The following is a 20,923-nucleotide window of genomic DNA, read 5'->3' on the forward strand; positions in this document are numbered from 1 at the left end:
AAGATTGGCAAAATAAAGGCTACAATCCTTGTATATTAAGAGCAAATGCTTGAGTCTAAACATAACTTTTTCTAAGTCCTTCCAATCTTATGAGCAAGAAGAAAAATTTATCAGCTACAATTCACAATGTAAATCCTAGTCCTAAGCTATTTAAGATAAGGAAATGTGTCTAGGTATACAGTTTGGTGTTTGATCAGCTAGACTGGTGTAAAAACCCATTCAGGAAGATACGTGCAAAATTAGAGAACAAAGCTTGGGGGGAAAGCCTTTCTTCAAAAGACATAACACTTTGACCCTAGTACATTTTAAAGGGCAGTTCCAGGATCAGGCCTACAAATAAGGCTGTATACATAAAGCACTCAAAACAAACCATCTGGGGGGAGATGAATGGTCAGAGAGATGGAAAAATTGTTACCAGGCAGAAAATTGCAGACCCAATGATAGCACTACATCATATTTTGATAGCAAAATGTTATCAGCACTTTATAAAACTGAGTACTAAATGAAACTGATAGATAATATCAACATTACAAACTTTCTAAAGATGTATTCATGGTACAGAACTAACTTGACATGTTCAAAATGTACTTGCATATTTCTGCTGTCATCAGCTGTCATTCAATTCCTTCCTCCATAAAATTTTTCAGGATCCCCATCATCAAAAGTTGTAACATTTTCCAATTGCTCAAATAAAATTTGTTTAGAAAAATGTTTAACCCTTGTTTAACTAAAAATACTCAGTGATAAATCTTTCACAAAAAAATCAGAAAATTAATTTCCCAACTTTTAAAATTCTATATATCAGATTCATCCCTTGATTAGAATAGTAAAGTTGGTTTATCTTTTCTTTATCAATAAATCACTGCTAATTGGTATCTTCTATATACCTCGAGTTCTTTAAGACTGATTCTTAAATACTTTTTGAAAAAACAAAATTAAATTCAGTGCAACTTTTAACATTACATGTATTCTGTGTTTTCAATTCTTTGAAAAGGAAGAAATCTACTTATGAACATATGTGGTTAGAAGATAGATTTGGGGGAGTAGCTAGGTGATGCAGTGGATAGAGCACTGGCCCTGGAGTCAGGAGTACTGAGTTCAAATCCAACCTCAGACACTTAATAATTACCCAGCTGTGCAGCCTTGGGTGAGCCACTTAACCCCATTGCCTTGCAAAAAAAAAAAAAAAAAGATAGATTTGGATTTAAGCTCTGTGACCAGTCTTATGATACATATCTACTCATGGCCAGCACAGTAATATCAGCACAACACCCTATTCCTAAATTATATTGAGTATCAGAGAACTTAGCGATTTAGCAATTCAGATTGGCAATTGCTAATTATACCCCTAGACACTAAAGCCTAGAGAAATAGTGAGTAGTAAATGACCATCTAACATATGGATTGCTGCATATAGAGGCAACAGTAAAAAAGACTTGGGTTCAAGTTCCCTCTCAATAATTACTTTCACTTCTCTGAGTCTCAGTTTCCTCATCTGCAAAATAAAAATGCTGGACTCCAGTTCTAGATCCCACAAAGATTTTTGTTCCTGCTTCTTTTTTTTTAAAATTGTTTTTAAGGAATGTGAAAATTCACCCTGGAACCATTAAAGAGAACAAAAATTGTTAACTTTCCAATTTCCTTCTAACAAAAAATGTTTTCAGGTTCAGTTCCTTCCTCCATAAGGCTCTCCAGGATCCCCATCCAATAGTTACAAAGAAGCTACCTCAGATGCTTGTATATTGTATTTCTCTCTTCTATGCAGGTAAATATTTGTGTCTTAACTTCTCTATTGGCTTTATTCTTCTTTATATCTACCCTTCCCATCACCTAGAAAAGATCCTTGCATAAAAGCATTTAATAACTGTTTGTTAGCAAGACTAAATGGCATGACTTACCTTAAGTTATCTTAACTAGTATTTTTTAAGGAACTTAGTTTTCTATGTAAGTCAATCAGTTCTATTTAAAAGTCTGCTTTCAGTTTCAGCCTAAGTACTTCATAGAAATAATTAAATGAATTATTAGCAGTATTTTTCATACCAAATAATTACAAAATATATTAGCGAAGGATATTCACCTTTGGGATGTAAAGAAAAAGGAAAAAAAATACTGTGCTCTAAGTGAATATATTTAAATTCAAAAGTCACAGTAAATTTTTAAATTTCCTATGGTAACAAATGTCTTCTTTAACAGTAAAATAAGAAAGTTTTAAATTTCACAAAGATTCAACCAAATTTACAAAGTTAAAAACGGCATTAAAATATGAGACAGGGTTGTTTCTTACCTATTCGGTCAAATGTTTTATCACACTTAGGACACTGCAATATTTTTTTGTTACTGTTCTGAATGACCACTGGAGTTAACCCTTCATGAATATTTCCTACAGAATCAGTAGTTTCTGGATCCTCTTCTGCATCATTATGTTCTTTGTCACTTTGCTCTTCCCCTTCAGAGTATTCATCTGACATTTCCTCCTCCTGTGCTTCTGCATCTGCATTATACTCACTTCCAGCATCCTCAGAGTCATTTTTATCTGACTTTTCCACATCGAAAGTAATCTTATCCAAATTATCTTTATCAAAATTGTCTGAAATGTCACCACTTTCATTTTCATTATCACTGTCCTCATCAAATTTTACAGGGCACTTTCTATTCCTCGTTGATCGTCTTGCTGAAAAACCTCTTTCCAGCATTTTTAACCCATGTTTTTTCCCTATTAATAGGGATCTGTGAGTTTTGGTCAAATGATTCTCTAAAGACTTCTTATAACAAAAATTTCTACTGCAGAATTTGCACTGATGACTGTTTGACAACCTGCCAGCCAATTCGCTTAGAGTTTCTGCTGGTGATGACTTTTCAGTTATTTCAGAAGGAAAATTAGAAATATTTTCATTATTTAGCAGTTTAACTGCATCTATAATGTCCAGAAATTTCGCAGCCTCTAAAACCAGAGGTATTTCGTTCTTATAGACAAAAAATTCTGATGTGTAGAGAAATTCAAGCAAATGCTGAAAAACAGAATGTGTTACATGATCCAGAGTGACAACATCTGTGCTTGGATTTTTGCTCAAACAAGCGTGAAAATAACTACTGCCAACAGCAACAACAACTTTGTGGGCACTAAATTCCTTTCCTTCTACAATTATGAGTAAGTCACAGAAAGACGGTTGCTTTTGTCTGTCGTCATTTAAATACTTCAGCAAATTCTTATTATACTGCAAAGAACTCAGAAGCTTCCTCTGCTCTGGTGAGGGAGGCAGTTGCTGATAACACTGAAGGCTTTCAGGAGTGGATCCTTCCGTAGAATGGCTCAAGGTCACTTGGTCGCTCTCCACTGCACTGTTTCCATCCGAAGAATCTTTATGGTGGCCGAGATGGATCTTCTCATCAAAATTTGCAGTCACCCTTCTCCTTTTCTTCATTGCAATAATGCAATTTCAGGACAAGAGGCTTCATAAGTGTCCCAAGAGACTTAAATGGGCACGCTAGCTTCAGTCTTGGGTAACACCTGCTGGAGAGGTGTGAGCAAGGGTGTCATGGTCTGCAAAACAATAAGAACCCTGTAACGTATCCCCAACATTGGTTCAAAGTTGCTTTTCATTCCATTGTCTATGGCTACATGAGCGAAAGCAAAATAAACAGAGCCGCCTCCCGCGGAGTTTTAACGTCTCGGGCTGGGGGGGGGGGGGGAGAGAGAGAGGGCGGGGAAGCCGAGAGTGCCAACAAAAGAGCAATCTGAGGGAAAGCGGGGCGACCCTCGCACCTGCCAAGCCCCAAGGGGGAGGGCAGCCCCGGAGGGGGGGCACCCCGGAGGAGGGGGCGTGGCCGCGGCGGAGGGCCGCGCTGGGATTGGGTCCTCGCGGCCGGCCCGCACCACGGTCCGCCCAGGGGGTGCGGGAGCGGCAATGGGGGGGCTCCGCACCCCGGTCCCCTCCTCCTCGGAAGCCCCAGCGCGCGTCACCGCGCCGCCTCCCACCCCGGGCTCCAGGGGCAGCCGCCCCGCTCTGCTTTACCGCCTCCTCGGAGCTCCTCCGCCGCCCCCCGGCCGCCGGGCTCCGCTGCGGGCGCGCTCCCCGCCAGCCTCTACCCACTTCCGGGTTCGGCCGCCCCCCCCCCCCTCCCCGCCCCTCCTTCCTCTTCCTCTTCCCTTTCCCTCCAGTGGCCGCAGACGCGACCTCAACCACGAAACCCACCCACGGCGCAGGCTCCGAGCGACGGCAGCGACTCCTTCCCGAATCCCTTCGGGGTCATTGCGCATGAGCGCTCACGACCGCCTGCGCGTGCGCACTTCGTCCGCCCTCCCCTCCACCTCGGGAGGCTGTGCTAGACTCGATGGCTCCGGGTTTTCCTGCTCTCCGGCACTGGGCGGAGCGGGGCGATGGATGGGACGCCCTGGAAGCTTGGTTGACTCTGGAATAGGACTGGGGGCGGGGCGATGAAGGAGAGAGAGGATCGGGGATAAAAGCGGAGGCCAAGGGAGACCGGCCTTGGCTTAGAGAGAGAGAGAGAGGACGGACGGCGACACCTCGGGGCTCCGCCTCCGCGCGTGCGCAGTAGGGCCTCTTCCCAGGCTCTGACGCCGGCCCCCGGGGCCTTCTTCCCCTTCCCTGTTTAGGATCTTTAAAGGTTAAAGGTCGTTATTAAAGAGACACTCGAGGTTGTTGGGGTGAGCCGACATAAACGGCAATTCTCTCAGTACCTGGGAAGATGCTGCTGACGTCACTAGCAAGGGCGCGCAGCCTTTATTCCGCTAAGGGTCATTGGGATTATTTATAGCGTCGTTCGCAGACTATATTTCGTCAAAGATATATATATATATATATATATATATATATATATATATATATATATATATATATATATATACATATATATGTATATATATGTATATATATACACACATATATATATATTTAACATATATGTATTTTATATTTTATATATTTTATATATAATTATAAATTGTGTAATTTATATAAAATATATAAATTATATAAATATATGCATATAAATATATAATATATACTAATATAACATAATATAATATAATGTGATGTAATGTAATATATAATAATATAGTATAATATATACATATGCATATACATATACATATACACACATATATATTTAACATATATGTATTTTATATTTTATATATTTTATACATAATTATAAATTGTGTAATTTATATAAAATATATAAATTATATAAATATATGCATATAAATATATAATATATACTAATATAATATAACATAATATAATATAATGTAATGTAATATATAATAATATAGTATAATATAATATATACATATGCATATGCATATGCATATGCATATACATATACATATACATATACATTTTTTTAAAGCTCCTAGATGTGTTGAATTTCTACTCCTGCCTGCGGTTGCCTTGGCAACGAACCATCACTTCTGGGCTGGAGGCCCCCCCTCCCAAGCTGCCTAAAGTAATTTATGACGTATAGAGGGAGGTGTTGCTAATAGAGATTTATGTTAACATGGAAGGGGGCGATTCTTTCCAACAAAAACGTAATAAAATGCACACAGGCCAGAGAGGGAGGAGGAAATAAGAGTCCTAAAGGAAAGGATCCTCAGTCACTTTTTTTTTTTTAGTTTTTTGCAAGGCAATGCGGTTAAGTAGTTTGCCCAAGGCCACACAGCTAGGCAATTATTGTCTAAGGTCAAATTTGAACTCAGGCCCCACTGATTCCAGGGCCGATGCTCTATCCATTGCACCACCTAGCCACCCGAGCATCACTTCTTTTTCTGAAGTTAAATAAGTGCTCCTGCAGTTATTACCACCCAACTTACAGCCCTTAAAGACTAGAGTACTCTGTCTTCTGAATAAAAATCTTTTACATATATATATATATATATATATATATATATATAAATATATATATATATAAAACTAGTTGCTCACCTTCCTTTTTCACTCTGTATATTGTGTGTGTGAGTTATCTTCATGTTCCTAGTCGAATTCTGAGCTCTTTGAGGGCAGAGACTGCATCACATCATTTTTGTTTTTTATTTTTATCTCCAACTATTAGCACCCTGACTAGTGCATAATTAATCACCTTTTTAAAAATATTAACAGTGCTTGAAAATTTTCCATCTTTTTGTATCCCAATATCTTGAGAATTGATCCCTCTACAGTTAATGTGAGCACTTAAGTCAAACATTTATTAAGCATCTCTAATATACTAGGAACCTGGAATACTAATGTGAACCCAGAATCCTTCCTCTAAAGGAGTTAACATAGAAGATGTGAACACAAAATTTAATACAAGTATAATGTTATAGGGGTGAAAGAAGGGATCCAGAAATAAAAATCTCAGTAAATTTGAAGAGGGAAATATCTTTTTCAATTTGAGGGTCCTGGAAAGGTTTCATGGAAGAAGTAGTGAAAAGAATGAACATATAAAACATTTATTATAAATAATATTTATGCTTTCAAACTTAATTTTCTTAATGGAAATCTTCACCTTTTTTGGTTTCCTTAAAATAATACTATCCGGGGTATCATTCCATAGAAAATTTTCACTTCAGTAATACTGCCTTTGACCAGGATTGACTTAGCCTCACTCCATGTACACACACACACCACACAGAGCAGAGAGATGAACACATCTAAAATTAAGTATGTTAGAAACAAAATTAGGGGAGGTAATGACACTCCTAATCATACAAGAGCCTGCCTACCCTTGAAATGCCTTTAAACTACCTTCCTGGAGCATTATACACTTTAAAGTAGACTTTTTTCAAAGTGGTTATCAATAATTATGGAAAAATCTGTTCCCATTTGAATTCATTAATAAATGCAAAATGGATCAGGAAAAAATATTAAGCACTTCTCAGGATTAGAAAGAAGCAGTTACTTTCTTATAAAGGAGTATTTTTTTTGTGGAAAAAGCTCTGTTCTTTGAATAGAAGACTTGGATCCCAAACCTTAACAACTTTCTAGTTATGTGATCCTGAAAAAATTATAACTCTAAACCTCAAGTTCCTCATTCATAAGTAGGGATATTTGGACTTCCATTTTGCACTGCTATCTAACAATTGTTGTAAGGAAAGTTCTTTAATGGAGTTAGACAATGGTGAGTTATAATGTAGCATCAAGAATTCCAAGCTAGAATATATCCTAGATGATATCATCTTCTGACAAAGGGTGAAATCACAACCCATTATATGGTGAACAACTATTCAGATTAAAAAAGAGAGGAACAAAGTTCAATCCTAAATGGATGTCAGAATTGTCAGATGTACAAGACTAAGAAAAGTCCTGATGTCCAAAGTTGTGATGTTTGGTAGTGACCAAAGCCTGCAACGTGCTAGAATTCAAAAGTTCTGCATAGTGTTACAAAGAGAAAATAAAAAGGGTATCTCTCCCAGTCATCATCTAGGCTCTTCTTCAGTAAAGTTTCTAGTATAATTAACAAGAAATCACCACCACCACCACCAAAAAATTAGATTATATATCTGATTTGATAGTAAAACTCAGTAAAGGGAAGAAAATTCCTTTTTGGTAAAAATAAAAGTGACATATATTTCAAAAAGTGAGAGATACCTGTATTTTAATTGATAGAAAATGTTAGTAACAAAATACTTATTCTCACAATGAGTACCATTGTACTGTACCATTGATAATCTTTCTATGATGTATGATAACATTTTCTTACATATAAGAGTTATATGATACATCTTCAGAAAAGGTGTGTATTAGACAATGTAACATTTCAGTTCATGTTTCTCTAGATCCTATTTTTTACCTAGGTTCAAGACAACATTATATAGAAAAATTAAATTTAAATATTTCCTGGGTTTCTGCTACATGGCAGACATTCTAAATACCACTGAGAATACAAAATGTGTACTAAATACTTCCAGACCCTGATAAATTTATAATCTAGTCTATGTATAGGGACATGGAGAAAGATCTAAAATAAACCAACTGCACAAAATCTAGAGTATAAAAGAAAAGAGGTATCAACAAATTGCTAAAATGTTATGAAGAAGGGAGGGGAGGAATGGGATGAGGGAGATAGAACAAAGAGAACTGCATTCATAATTTGGAAAGGAAGATAAAGGGAGCTCAAAATAATAACACTGATGATAGCAGTTTGGGGAATATTTATTATTATTATTATTATTATTATTATTATTATTATTATTATTCCCATACAGACAGCTCCTGAAACTATAAAGCCAGTCATAGTTTTTGTTCAGTCTTATAAATTTTGTTCAGTATTATATATTGTCTATTAGACATTTCCAACTGGGTTTTTCATAAGTAAGTCCAAGTCAACATATCCAAAATAGAAATCATCTTCCTTCCAAAGCCCACCTTCATATCACCCACAGTCATAACCTCTCTATCAACTTCAACTCTTCAATTTCATTCTCTTCATATATTCAATCAGTTGCCAAACCTTTGGCATTTCTACCTCCTTTAGATCTCTTTCGTCTCTATACTCAAACAGCCACCATCTTAGTTTAAGCCCCCATGACCTTTCTTCTGGATTACTGTAATAGCCTTCTAAGGAATCCATCTACCTCAGATCTCCTTCACCTTCAAATCTGAACTGCTAAAGTTGTTTCCCTACAATACAACTTTACCTTGACACCCCTCTCCCCAGGTCCTGTCCTTGCCTTTTTTCTATTTGTTTTATATACTTATATATGTGCATGTTGTATTCCCTATTAGAATATAAAATCTTGAGGCCAGGGACTATTTTTGATTTTACCTTTGTAGCATCAATACCTTGCAGAGTATCATCACTTAATAAATGTATTTTGACTGATCTCATGTGTTCCTAATTTTAAAGTGTAACCCTTGTTGCAAAGTCCATTGGTATGGGACTGTCTGTCTCCTCATTGAGGGAAGTAAATGCCCTGCCCTATGTGAGCGACCAGGAGGAGCTGGTGAGAATTCAGAGAGCAATAGTCTTCTCCAGTCAGTCCTCTTTGGGACTCTTTAAGCTTCAACTCATCTTTGATCTTCTTCGAACATAAAGTTGTTAAAGAGATTTTGGGCTTACAGTTAGAGAAGAACTTTATGTTACTGAAGGAAAACACTGGAAAGACTTGAAGCTTAAAGAGTTCTAAAAGATTGAAGGTTGGAGATCTCCATCTCTTACCAACTCCTCCCACCTATTCACAAAGAGTAGGACATTTATCCCTCCCAAAGAGGAGACCATAACATTGGGCTTTGGGATTACATAACTTTGCTTTATACCATCTTTGTATGGATATAACTCATCCTTTTGGTTTTGTAAAAACTCCATTTCCATCTTCTTTTCTTCCTGATGCTTTAACTTGTCTCAAACCATATGCCATTAAGAACCTTCTTTACTCAGCTTACTGTCCTTCTTTTTCCCTTTCCTTCTATGTTCTACTTTTAAAAAGTAGAATATATGGGCAACTATGTGGTACAGTGGATAGAGCACCGGCCCTGGAGTCAGGAGTACCTGAATTCAAATCCAGCCTCAGACACTTAATAATTACCTAGCTGTGTGGCCTTGGGCAAGCCACTTAACCCCACTGCCTTGCAAAAAAACCTAAAAAAAAAAAACTTAAAAAAAAAGTAGAACATAGAAAAAAAGTAGTTCCCTATGGACTGCAGAAGAGGCCAGTTCTGATTTTTTAAAAAAGCAAAAGTCTCTTCGGTTTCTCATCAGTGACACAACATCTGAAAAGTTCTGAGTTTGAACATATCATTTATTTTACAGGATCATGAAGATCAAATTAGTTAATACACGTAAGAGAATTTCTAAACCTTAAAATATTGTATGTTAGTTATAATTATAGTTGTTACTTTATTGTTTCTGGTTCCTAGCTACAGCTATTGTTCTTTCCTATCTACTTTTTCTGTTTTCTTTTGAATTTTTCCCATCTTCTAAGCCCCCTTAAAACCATAACAGTTCTAAGAAAATAAACAAGCAGTATCTCAAAGGAAGGGAAGCAAAAGTAGCCCTGTATGGCTAGAGGGCAGGTTACATGAAGGGAAGTAGTTTAGGATAAATTTGGAAAGGTAGGCTGGAGTCAGATTATGGAGGACTTTGAATTCTAGGTTAAAGAGTTTAACCTTAAAGCTAGTTCAGTTGTACCTGCTTCCCTTTGTGATTATGACATATTCACAATTGATTTTTACAGCTGTCCTATTTCAATTCATTCATAAATTTGCTGTTTTTACTTCACATAAGACACTCTGTTGGGTATATAGATATAAAACTAGATAATCCCTACCCAGAGGAAGAAGACAATTTAATGGGATGGGGAACTAAGAACACATACAGCAGGAGGCCAAAAACATGTTAAAAAAAAAAGGACAGCATAATAAATTACAAAGGAGGTGCCCAAAGTATTACAAAAAATCTAGAGTATAGAAGATGACCTCCAGCTGGCAGTGTGGGGAAGGAGGAGAGGTGGAAAAGAGGGAGAAAAGGCTTAATGGAGAATGTGGTAGCTGAAATGAATCTTGGGGGAAAAAAGAGTGTTAGGAGATTTTTGTATGAATATTCCACATAACCTAAACCATTTTTGTTTGTTTTTAAGAAATTTACCTGAACTTTATCTGCTATTTGGGACAACAAAAGCTGTACTATGAAAGTAAATCAAAGAAACCATATTAATTTTAATGGGTAATGTTTCAGATGTGGCAAGGACATAATATCCCCTATAAAAATGATTTTCTGTAACCTCCTTTCTTCCTTCCCCTTTACTGTCTCTTCCTTGCCTGAAAGAAATTATCCTTTGCTCCATTGTTACTTTTAGAAATTCCTTTTTTTCCCTTTTTTATGAATGGTGTTCATATACATATGAACATGTATATGTGTTTTTATACATAAGGAAGCTTGCCCTTCTAACATGCTGGGATCCTGCTCCCCATTTCTACTACCATGAGGGTAGGAGTAGCCTCCTTTAATTCTCTGAATAGTAAGTTACAACTTTGAACCTGGATAACTGAGACAGTTGCTCTCTTTTTCCTGGGTTATCTTTCCTGCTGAATCTAGAGGATGAATATATATGCTAGTCTTTTTGTTAGTAGCTAAATGGATCTGGGGGAACCCTTTAGCCATTTGCTTAGCCTAGGTACCCACACCTCTTAGAGCATCAAAAAATCCTGAGAAAAGGATGAAAAGTAACACTTGGTCTTTCAGGCAGTGGGAGACAACAGTCAGAGATTATGTGACAATGAATTATGAATGTATATATATATGTGATTATAATGTATGCCTGTGTATATATGTATTTTTACACACCACACAGCCCATATCCTAAATAAATTCTTCATTTTACTAAGATTACTAATCTCTAAAGTCTTCCAAATCCACTGTTTCATTCCTAAAAATAGTAAATCACTTGATAAAGGTAACTGGAATGACCATATTGTTCTTCTAAAAATATCTAAAAAAAATAAATACAGCATTGACTTATCTTTCATCTCACAAACTCCTTATTTCTTATGATCTTAATCATTTCTCTTATGTTCTTCTCAAGTGAATCTTCAGAGTAGCACCCTCTACTTCCCCAACACATGCTCTTTTTGAACTGCTCTTCTGATTCACTGAATAACAAATCCTCATGTTAAATTTTTCCTTCCATTATCTCCTTTTCCCCTGACTGTGTCTGTAGTGTTTTTCTTCTCTCTTTTCTATAATTCTCTTCTTGGTTGGTGTGAAAGACAAAAGAAATTCGCTGGCAAGTATTTGATTGCTTCCCTTTCCCTTTTTCCTCACCCCACCTCTTCTTTTTGTCATTCTTCCTCAATTCTTCGAGTTAAAAAATATTATCCTTCTGCTTTAAAGTGTTTATTTATATCTGTACATGTATAACCCTTAACAGATTATTTGATGTCAAGGTGGGGGAAGGGAGGGAGGATGAAAAATGTGGAATTCAAAATCTTACAAAAAATAAATGTTGAAAGCCATCTTTGCATGTAATTGCAAAAAATGAAGAAAAACACCAAGAAAAAAAGTTTCTATTTATAATTGGTGATTAACATTCACTTTCTATTGGCAATTGGAAACGATCTCTTCCCTATACATGCAAATTCCCACTGAGAGGCAGCTGTGGCTTTTCTTGTCTACAAATTCTCTTCCTTTCCTGATAAACTCTGTATAACTCTGTAAATTATAATTTCCTTATTCTCTACCTCTTAAGCTGCTTATATAAGGAGCTACAGAAGTTCTATCTTTCTTTTTGCATTAGGGATCCTGCTCACTCCTTTTCGGTATATAACATTCATTTTTCACAAATGAAACTGCTTTGACCTAAATAAGACACCAATCCTATTTCTTTAGAGAGTAGTTTTAAATGAAAAAAAATTAGTTGGCTTCCTTACAGTAAGTGTGATAAATTTTTCTTATTAGAGTTTAGAGGTACAGAAGACTTGGAAACATTGGACTTTACACTGTTGTCCATTGTCCATGTAAAAATTTCCCAGAGAGGAATGCTTCCCCTCATTAGGACGAACATGTAAAGAGAATAAAAGATCGACAACCTAACAGTTGTTTGTTAGCAAGCTTAATTGAAGCTATTATAAATCACTCTATAGGCATCATGGGTGGAAGGAAGTGCCAGTGCACAGTTGTTGTTTTTTAATAGCATATCACAGATTTTGACTCCTTGGAATTCTCACACCCATCAAATTGGCATTCAGCATTCTGAAATACGGAAGCTTTTTGAGCAAAGATTCCAAGTCAATTTCTAGCCTAATCACCAACAGCAATAGGAGTTAAAAATATTTTCTAATAGTTGCCTATTGGAAGTGTGTGTGTGTATGTTTATGAATTTATGCATGTGTATATGTTAATGTATATGTGTGCATGTATATATATATATGACTTAGCTATTTCTTGCTCTTTCATGTTTAATTAATCAACAAATATTTATGAAGTATCTTCTATGTAACAGGTTCATAAATATAATAGTATAAGAACAAAAAAATGAAAAGATCCCTACTTGCAATGAGATTATATTATAATGGAGAGACAATTACAAAACAGTATAAATAAAAATTTAATAAATTATATAATAAACCTGCATGTGTACACATGCTAGCATATGTATATACACACATACATGTCATGTGTTTACACATATACATTTTATTCTCCAGTTTGTGGATTGGGGAGTGCGAAAGTTTTAATTCCTGTCTTCCCCTTTTCACACACGTTTTTGAAGATCTGCAAACCACTACAGATCTGCCTATGTTTGCAAGACAGTATAAATATAAATGTCAATAATCTTTTCAAGCAGCTAAGTAGGATAGAGGATGATGAACCAGCCCTGAAAACAGGAGGACCTGAGTTCAAATTTAGCCTCTGACACTTACTAGTTGTGTGACCCTGGGTAAGTCACTTAACCCCAAGTGTCTTGCCAAAAAACTCATTTTCTCAAAGTGCTAAATAGGTAAAACAAAGTAGTCGTTTTTCTAAAGTAGTTCCTATATGTATTTATAAAGTTGTTTCTGTTCAAATATAAATGAAGTTGAAATATCCTCTGAGCAAAATAAGATTCTGGCTCTATATGTATGCAGCTCCTCTCATAACCTCCAAAGTTCTTTTTCACACCCATAATCTGTCAACTAAATTCTTATAATGCAGCTTGAAGCTATCAGTAGTTATTTGGAATATAATACTTTAAATGTCATGTTTGTTTTTCTATTAAAAAGTAAAAAATGTTGAATATATTATTAACTATAGAGGGGAAAACCACACAAATGTTTAATGACTAGATCTAATTTCCACTGGAGGGTGCAGTTTATTAGTATATGAAGAGCTTCACAGATTTTTTTTAAAATTTGTATGCTTTATATTCTATGAAGAGTTAATTGTTTATAAAACTGCAATCCAGAGTGCCAAACATACTTTTTGGACCTTTAAGTAAATATAAATTTCCTAATAGGAATCTGGGCTTTATTCCATAACATCTTTGCAATTTAATTAAGACCATATGATTTATAAGATGAGGATAGTTTCATACTGTCTAATGTGGCTTATGGATACTGCATGTATCTTTCTTGGCTATTATCACTGCAAGAAGAATACACTAGTCATCTGTGGCCAAAAGGAATGAATTCCTTTATATCCCATTGTGCTATTTTGACTTTTTTCCCCTCTTTAACAGTCTTTTAACATGTTGGTTTGAATTTTTTAAAAAAAATAGATTACCTCTCAATTTAAAGACAAGGTATTATCTTCCACTAAATTAACTAAATAAAAAAGAGGTAAATGAACTTTTCTTTTTGTATGTCCGCAAAGCTACTACAGCTAGAGAATGGTAGTTTAAATTAAAACAAAATTATATTGACAATTTAAAGATTTATATTCTACTTCATTATTGTTCTTCTTCAAACTATATATTTATAGAATCATAGATTTTTAAACTAGAAGATATCTTAGAAATCATTCAGCCCAACATTTCTCTTAAAGATGGGGAAACTGAGATCCAGGGTTCTGACATTTGAATACAACTGTTCTTTAAAAATTTTTAAATTTATTTTAATACAAAATGAGAAAAAAGAACATTTCTATATACACAGCAAAATATGAAAGGATTCAGTATAAAACAATAAATTTCCATTTCACACAAACAGATGTCATAAATCCTACACATTGTTTACAATGTTGCCCAACTTTTCTATACTACCTTCTAGGTTTTTTTGGTTTCCCTCTGTGCACTTTTTATTTTTTTTATTCCCCTCTCCCCCATTCCTGCCATAAAGATTATAATTACACACAAATTTGTGTGTGTGTGTATAAGCATATATAAATATACACATATTTATACACATACAGCTTTGATATTTGATGCCCTATAATATAGTTGTGGTATGGTACTGCTGAATCTCCTTTACATTTTATCTCTTAGTTTTCTTGATCTTTTGTTCTTTCAAATAAATTTTATTATTATTTTTTCTAACTTGATAAAATAAGTTTTATTTGGAATTTGATTGGGAGGGCAGTGGAGAAATAGATTTGTTAGTAAAATTATCATTTTTATTATGTCTTTTTCTCCTCATGAACAGTGAGTATTTCTCTAATTATTTAAATGACTTTATTTGTATAAAGAGTGTTTTATGTTTATGTTCATATAGTTCCTGTGTCTGTTTTGATGGGTATACTGTCAGGTATTTTATACTGTTTAGTTATTTCAAATGGTCTAAAACAATACTGAATAATATTGGTGACACATAATATACTTTCCCTTTTTTTCTCTTCAAATTTTTTTAACTTTTACTTTGAGATCTTAATTAGCATCCCTGCTTTTTTGCATAATAAATTTTACTCCAGTCCTCTATTTTATTTCTGTATATCTCTTATTTTTATTGTATTTCTGAAAGCAACATATTATTGGATTCAGATTTTTAATCCTTTCTGCTGTCCATTTCCATTTTATGGATAAATTCATCCCTTTCACATTCTAAGTTATAATTACTTCTTGTATTATTTCCCTCCATTCTATTTTCCTCACTACCCTTCTTGCCCTACTTATCCCCTCCTCACTTCTCTAACTTATTTCTCCTTCTTCCTTACCCTCCTAAATCCTTAATCTACTCACTCTTCTATGAGTCTCTCTTTTGTCCTCTTTGCCCACCCTCTACTTTAATCTGTATTTCTAAGGGTTTCTCCCTTAATCCCTTCCCCTTCTAATTCTTAATCTATATACCCTTCTAAATTTCCCTAACTTTATCAAACTCTTGCCCTCTTACTTCTTTCTATGTTTAGAACACTTTTATACCCTTCAAGGTATATATATATATATATATATATATATATATATATATATATATATATATATATTCCTTCTTTAACCTATTTCTGATGAGAGTAAGGTATTAGTACAACCAGCCCTCTACTCTCATTTGCCTCTATTGTATCAAGTCTTTCTTTCATGCCTTATTTGCATAAAATAATTATTCCTTTTCATCTCTCCCTAAATCATTTCATTTTTTTAAAGAATCACCCTATCATACATAGCTCAACTCATGCCTTACTTTCAAGCTACCCAAATAATGATGACAGTCATGAGTACTTGATAATATTTTCACATATAATATTTTTCACAATAAGGAATTGACCTTATTGAGTACACTATAATTGGTCTTTAGTTTACCTTATATTTCTCCTGAATCTTTTATGTCAAATTTTCCATTAAATTCTACTCTTTTTGCCACAACATCTGGAATCAATTTGTTAAATGTCCAATTTTTCCATTTTAAATTATACTTAACTTTGCTGGGCAAGTCACTCTGGGTCTTAAGCCCAGCTCTTTGGCTTTATAAAATATAGTGTCCCAAGACCTGTGCCACAATGTGGAAGTTGATAGGATTCCTGAACGTAGTTCTGTAATATTCAAATTATTTTTTCTGTTGCTTCTAATATTTTTTCCTTTAATCTGGGAGATTTTAAACTTGGCTATGATATTCCCACAAGTTTTCCTTCTGGAAAAGGAAGTGATAAATTTGCTTTTTTTCCTATTTCTGCTTTGCCTTCTTGTTCTAGAACTTTAGAGCAATTTTCCTTAAAAATTAATTTTTTTGTAATATTTTTCAGTATTCTTTTTTGATGACAAGTTTTCAGATATCTACAATTATTATATTGTCTCTCCTCAATCTGTTCTCTAGATGAAATATTTCAAATTCTCCTCTTTTAAAAAAATATACATTTGTTTATTTTTCCAACTCCATGTGAAAATCGTTTTAAACAATCATTTTTGCAAAGTTTGAGTTCCACATTTTTCTCCCTTCCTCATTCCCTTCCCCTGTCCTCTTGACAATATAGGTTACATATGTATAACCATGTTGATCATATTTCCAAATTAATTATATTGTGAAAGGAGAATCAGAACAAAAAGTGGAAAAATCCTGAGAGGAAAAGACAAAATATAAAACAAATTTTTAAAATTGAAAATAGTATGCTTTGTTCTGCATTCAGACTCCATAGTTTCTTTTCTGTGTATAGATGGTATTTTCCATCTCAAGTCTGCTAAGAAGAGCAAGTCCATCATCACTGATCAGCACACAGTATTGCTGTAAAAATGTACAATGTTCTTCTGGTTCTGTTTATTTCACTCAGTATCAGTTCATGTAAGTCTTTTCAGGATTTTTCTGAAATCCACCTGCTCATGATTTCTTAGATAATAATAGTACTCTATCACATTCATATACCACAATTTGTTCAGCCATTCCCCAATTGATGGGCATTTCTTCAATTTCTAATTCTTTGCCACTACAAAAAGAGCTGCTCTTAATATTTTTGTACATGTGGGTATTTTTCCCTTTCTTACAATCTCTTTGGGATAAACACCTAGTGGTGACACTGCTTCATCAAAGAATATGCACAATTTGATTGCCCTTTGGACAAAGTTACAAATTGCTCTCCAGTAAGGTTGGATCAGTTCACAATGATGCATCAGTGTCCCAATTTTCCTGCATCCTGTCCAGCTTTTATCATTTTCCTTTTTAATCATATTGGCCAATGTGATAGGTATGAGATAGAAACTCAGAGTTGTTTAGATGTGCATTTCTTTAATCAAAAATGATTTAGAGCATTTTTATATGTCTATAGATAGCTTTAATTTCTTCATCTGAAAACTATTAATATCCTTTGATCATTTATCAATTGGGGAATAACTTGTATTTTTATAAATTTGACTTACTTCTCAATATATTTTTACAAATGAATCCTTTATCAGAAATGCTAGCTGTAAAATTTTTTTCTAACTTACTGCATTCCTTGTCATCTTGTTTACATTGGTTTTATTTGGGCAAAAACCATTTAATTTAATTTAATCAAAATTATCTGTTTTGCATTTTGTAATGTTCTCTATCTTTTATTTAATCACTTCTCCCCTTTCTATAGATCTGATAGATAAACTAGTTTTTGTTCTCCTAACTGGCTAATGGGATCACATGTCTAAATCCTGTATCCATTTTGACTTTATCTTAGTATAGGGTGTGAGATGTTGCTCTTTGTCAGTTTCTGCCATACTGTTTTTCAGCTTTTGTTAAAGAATGAGTTCTTAAGCAAGAAAGTGGAGTCTTTGGGTTTTTCTAAAAGTAGATTATTATAGTTATTTACTATTGTTTCTTATCTATTCCACTGATCTGTTCCTCTATTTCTTAGCCAAGACCAAATAGTTTTTGTTTTTGTTTTTTTTATATTTTTCAAGGCAATGGGGGTTAATTGGCTTGCCCAAGGCCACACGGCTAGGTAATTATTAAGTGTCTGAGGTCAGATCTGAATCCAGGTACTTCTGACGCCAAGGCCGGTGCTCTATCCACTGTGCCACCTAGCCACCCAACCAAACAGTTTTTTGATGGCTTCTGTCTTATATTTTACAACTAGTAAGTCTAGGACATTCCTTTGCATTTTTTCATTAATTCCCTTGATATTCTTGATCTTTTGTTCTTCCAGATGAATTTTATTACTATTTTTTTCTAGTGCAATAAAATAATTTTTTTTGGTAGTATGATTGTATGGCATCAAATAAGTAATTTAATTTAAGTAGAATTGTCATTTTTATTATACTAGGTCAACCTATCCATGAGCAATTGACATTTGTACTGAAGAAAACTGGCTCTATCCTTCCAGGAACAGACCATGGGGCATGGCAGTGGTGGTGGTTTCCAAACCTCTCAGTCCAGGGATTGCCAAGGACAATTGGGAAACTCAGCAGGAAAACTGCTGTACCAGAGTGACAGTGCAGCCCAGTCCAATTCAGGCCCTCAGTGAAGACCCTGGAGGGCCATCAATAGACTTTGGGAGCCCTGCAGCAGGTAATTCTAGGGCTCAGCCCATAGACAGTATGGAAGTCAGGGGAGATTGCAGAGATCTCTGCTATTCCTGAGTCAGGACTCAGTGACTTCATTCATACTCAGATCTGAGTCCTAATCAGGGGTCCCAGTCTCAGGAAAAGGAGTAGAGGCACAATACAGCTTGTTGCCTACAGCAGAGTTGGGACCCTCCTCACGGACCCAAGGCAGAAAAGAAGGTTTGTGGTCATCCACAGACCAGAGCACAGGCCAGAAAGGCAGTGAGAGTCTCTCCTAAGACTTTTAAGTAATTGAGGTCCCTGGGGGATTTCCCTGAAAGCAGCTTCAAAAATGATCAAAAGTTTGGGATTGTGCATCTTCCACCCTGGAAGCAGAGCTACACCTCAACAAAGTGCTAAAATCATTTCATAGGCTGGGGAATTGAGCAAACAGAAGAAAAAAAATTCCGACCATAGACAATTGCTTTGGTCCAATGGAGGATCAAAATACACACTAAGACAGTAACAAAATCAAATCTTCTGTGTCCAAAGCCTCCAAGAAAAATATGAATTGATCTCAGGCTATGGAAGAAGTCAAAAAAGATTTTGAAAATCAAATAAGGGAGGCAGAAGAAAAAATAGGAAAGAGAAATGAGAGCTATGTGGGGAAATCATGAAAACCAAGTCAGTAGATTGGTGAAGGAATTACAGAAAAATACTGACGAAAATAGCTTCTTAAAAACTAATTTGGGTCAAATGGAAAAAACAATCCAAAAGGCCAATGTGGAGAATATCTTAAAAAAGCAGAAGTGGTCTGGTCGCATCTGTGAGTGGAGGTGCCGTCATGGCGGCCAGGGACCTGTTCTCCGCCTCTTCGACGTCGATGGGACCCTCACCGCCCCGAGACAGAAAATCACCAAAGAAATGGATGACTTTCTGCAAAAATTGAGGCAGAAGATAAAAATTGGAATAGTTGGCGGCTCAAACTTTAAGAAGGTACAGGAGCAGCTGGGAGACAATGTGCTTGAAAAATATTACGTCTTTCCAGAAAATGGTTTGGTAGAATACAAAGATGGCAAATTTCTGTGTAAGCAGAATATTCAGGGTCATCTGGGTGAAGACCTAATCCAAGATTTAATCAACTATTGTCTGAGTTACATTGCCAAGATTAAGCTGCCAAAGAAAAGGGGCACTTTCATTGAATTCCGAAATGGGATGTTAAATGTTTCCCCTATTGGAAGAAGCTGCAACCAGGAAGAACGACTTGAATTTTATGAACTTGATAAAAAAAGAAAATATAAGGCAGAAATTTGTGACTGATCTGCAGAAAACATTTGAAGGAAAGGGCCTTACATTTTCTATAGGAGGACAAATAAGCATTGATGTATTTCCTAATGGATGGGATAAGAGGTACTGTTTGAGACTTGTTGAAAATGATGGCTATAAGACAATTTATTTCTTTGGAGACAAAACCATGCCAGGTGGAAATGACTATGAAATCTACACAGATTCCCGAACAGTAGGCTATTCAATGACACACAAAAAAACTGTGAGGAGCTTTTCTTGTAGTCTTTTATTCCCTGATTCTTAAGCCTGAAAGAAAAAAAAAGTCATCTCAAAACTAGAGAAGGTAACAAGACTCAGAAGACCGGTACATATCACCATTTCAAACTCAAGAAATCCTCCCCTGCCCACCTTTAATTCAGACATTTAGTGGAGCCTTATAAGCATGTCTTGAATTACTATGAACAATGGGTCAGTACCTTCAGAAAATAAGGAGAAACATATCTCTGCTCCTAAATTAAAGTTAGATCCCATCTTTCTTCTTTGTATCTGGAAAAACCAAGGAAGCAGAAGAGTTCTGATACATGGGTCCTAAGGCAACAGTTGACTCAAAGGAACATCCAAAACATATTTTCCCATTTTCTAGGGCAAAACTAGGATCCTCAATTTTGGTGTACACTTGTCTCTCTGGAGAAGTTCTTAAAATGCAAAAGGAAAAGTGACAATTTAGCTACAAGATACATTCTACCCTAACAGAGATCCTGTGACTGAAGGGTTTTTTACTCCTTCCCCAATTTTAAAGTTGTGAACATAATTGGACCTCCAAAGCAGCAGCAAAAGACAGATGATTGCTAATTTTTC

The 20,923-nt window shown here is 35.5% G+C and overlaps 1 protein-coding gene and 1 pseudogene across 2 annotated transcripts in view; one reads left to right on the plus strand and one right to left on the minus strand.

Annotated features, from left to right (window-relative positions):
* ZBTB41 (zinc finger and BTB domain containing 41) overlaps positions 1–4,286 on the minus strand; it is a 70,220-nt gene extending 65,934 nt beyond the window's left edge. Inside the window, exons 1-2 of one of the 2 annotated variants that reach the window (XM_074222284.1) lie at positions 4,194–4,286; positions 2,285–3,541 (exon numbers count right to left, since the gene is read on the minus strand). In XM_074222284.1, coding sequence (XP_074078385.1) covers positions 2,285–3,422 — 1,138 coding nt within the window. In that variant the 5' untranslated portion in view covers positions 3,423–3,541; positions 4,194–4,286. Of the gene's footprint in view, positions 1–2,284; positions 3,542–4,013; positions 4,061–4,193 lie in introns of those variants that run through there. The other variant, XM_074222285.1, reaches the window with a different exon arrangement.
* A 4,586-nt stretch (positions 4,287–8,872) lies between these two features.
* On the plus strand, positions 8,873–20,460 carry LOC141511918 (phosphomannomutase 2-like; annotated as a pseudogene).
* Positions 20,461–20,923: the final 463 nt, after the last annotated feature.

This window comes from Macrotis lagotis, chromosome 2 (genome assembly GCF_037893015.1).
Source record: "Macrotis lagotis isolate mMagLag1 chromosome 2, bilby.v1.9.chrom.fasta, whole genome shotgun sequence".
In the NCBI taxonomy this organism is placed as follows: domain Eukaryota; kingdom Metazoa; phylum Chordata; class Mammalia; order Peramelemorphia; family Peramelidae; genus Macrotis; species Macrotis lagotis.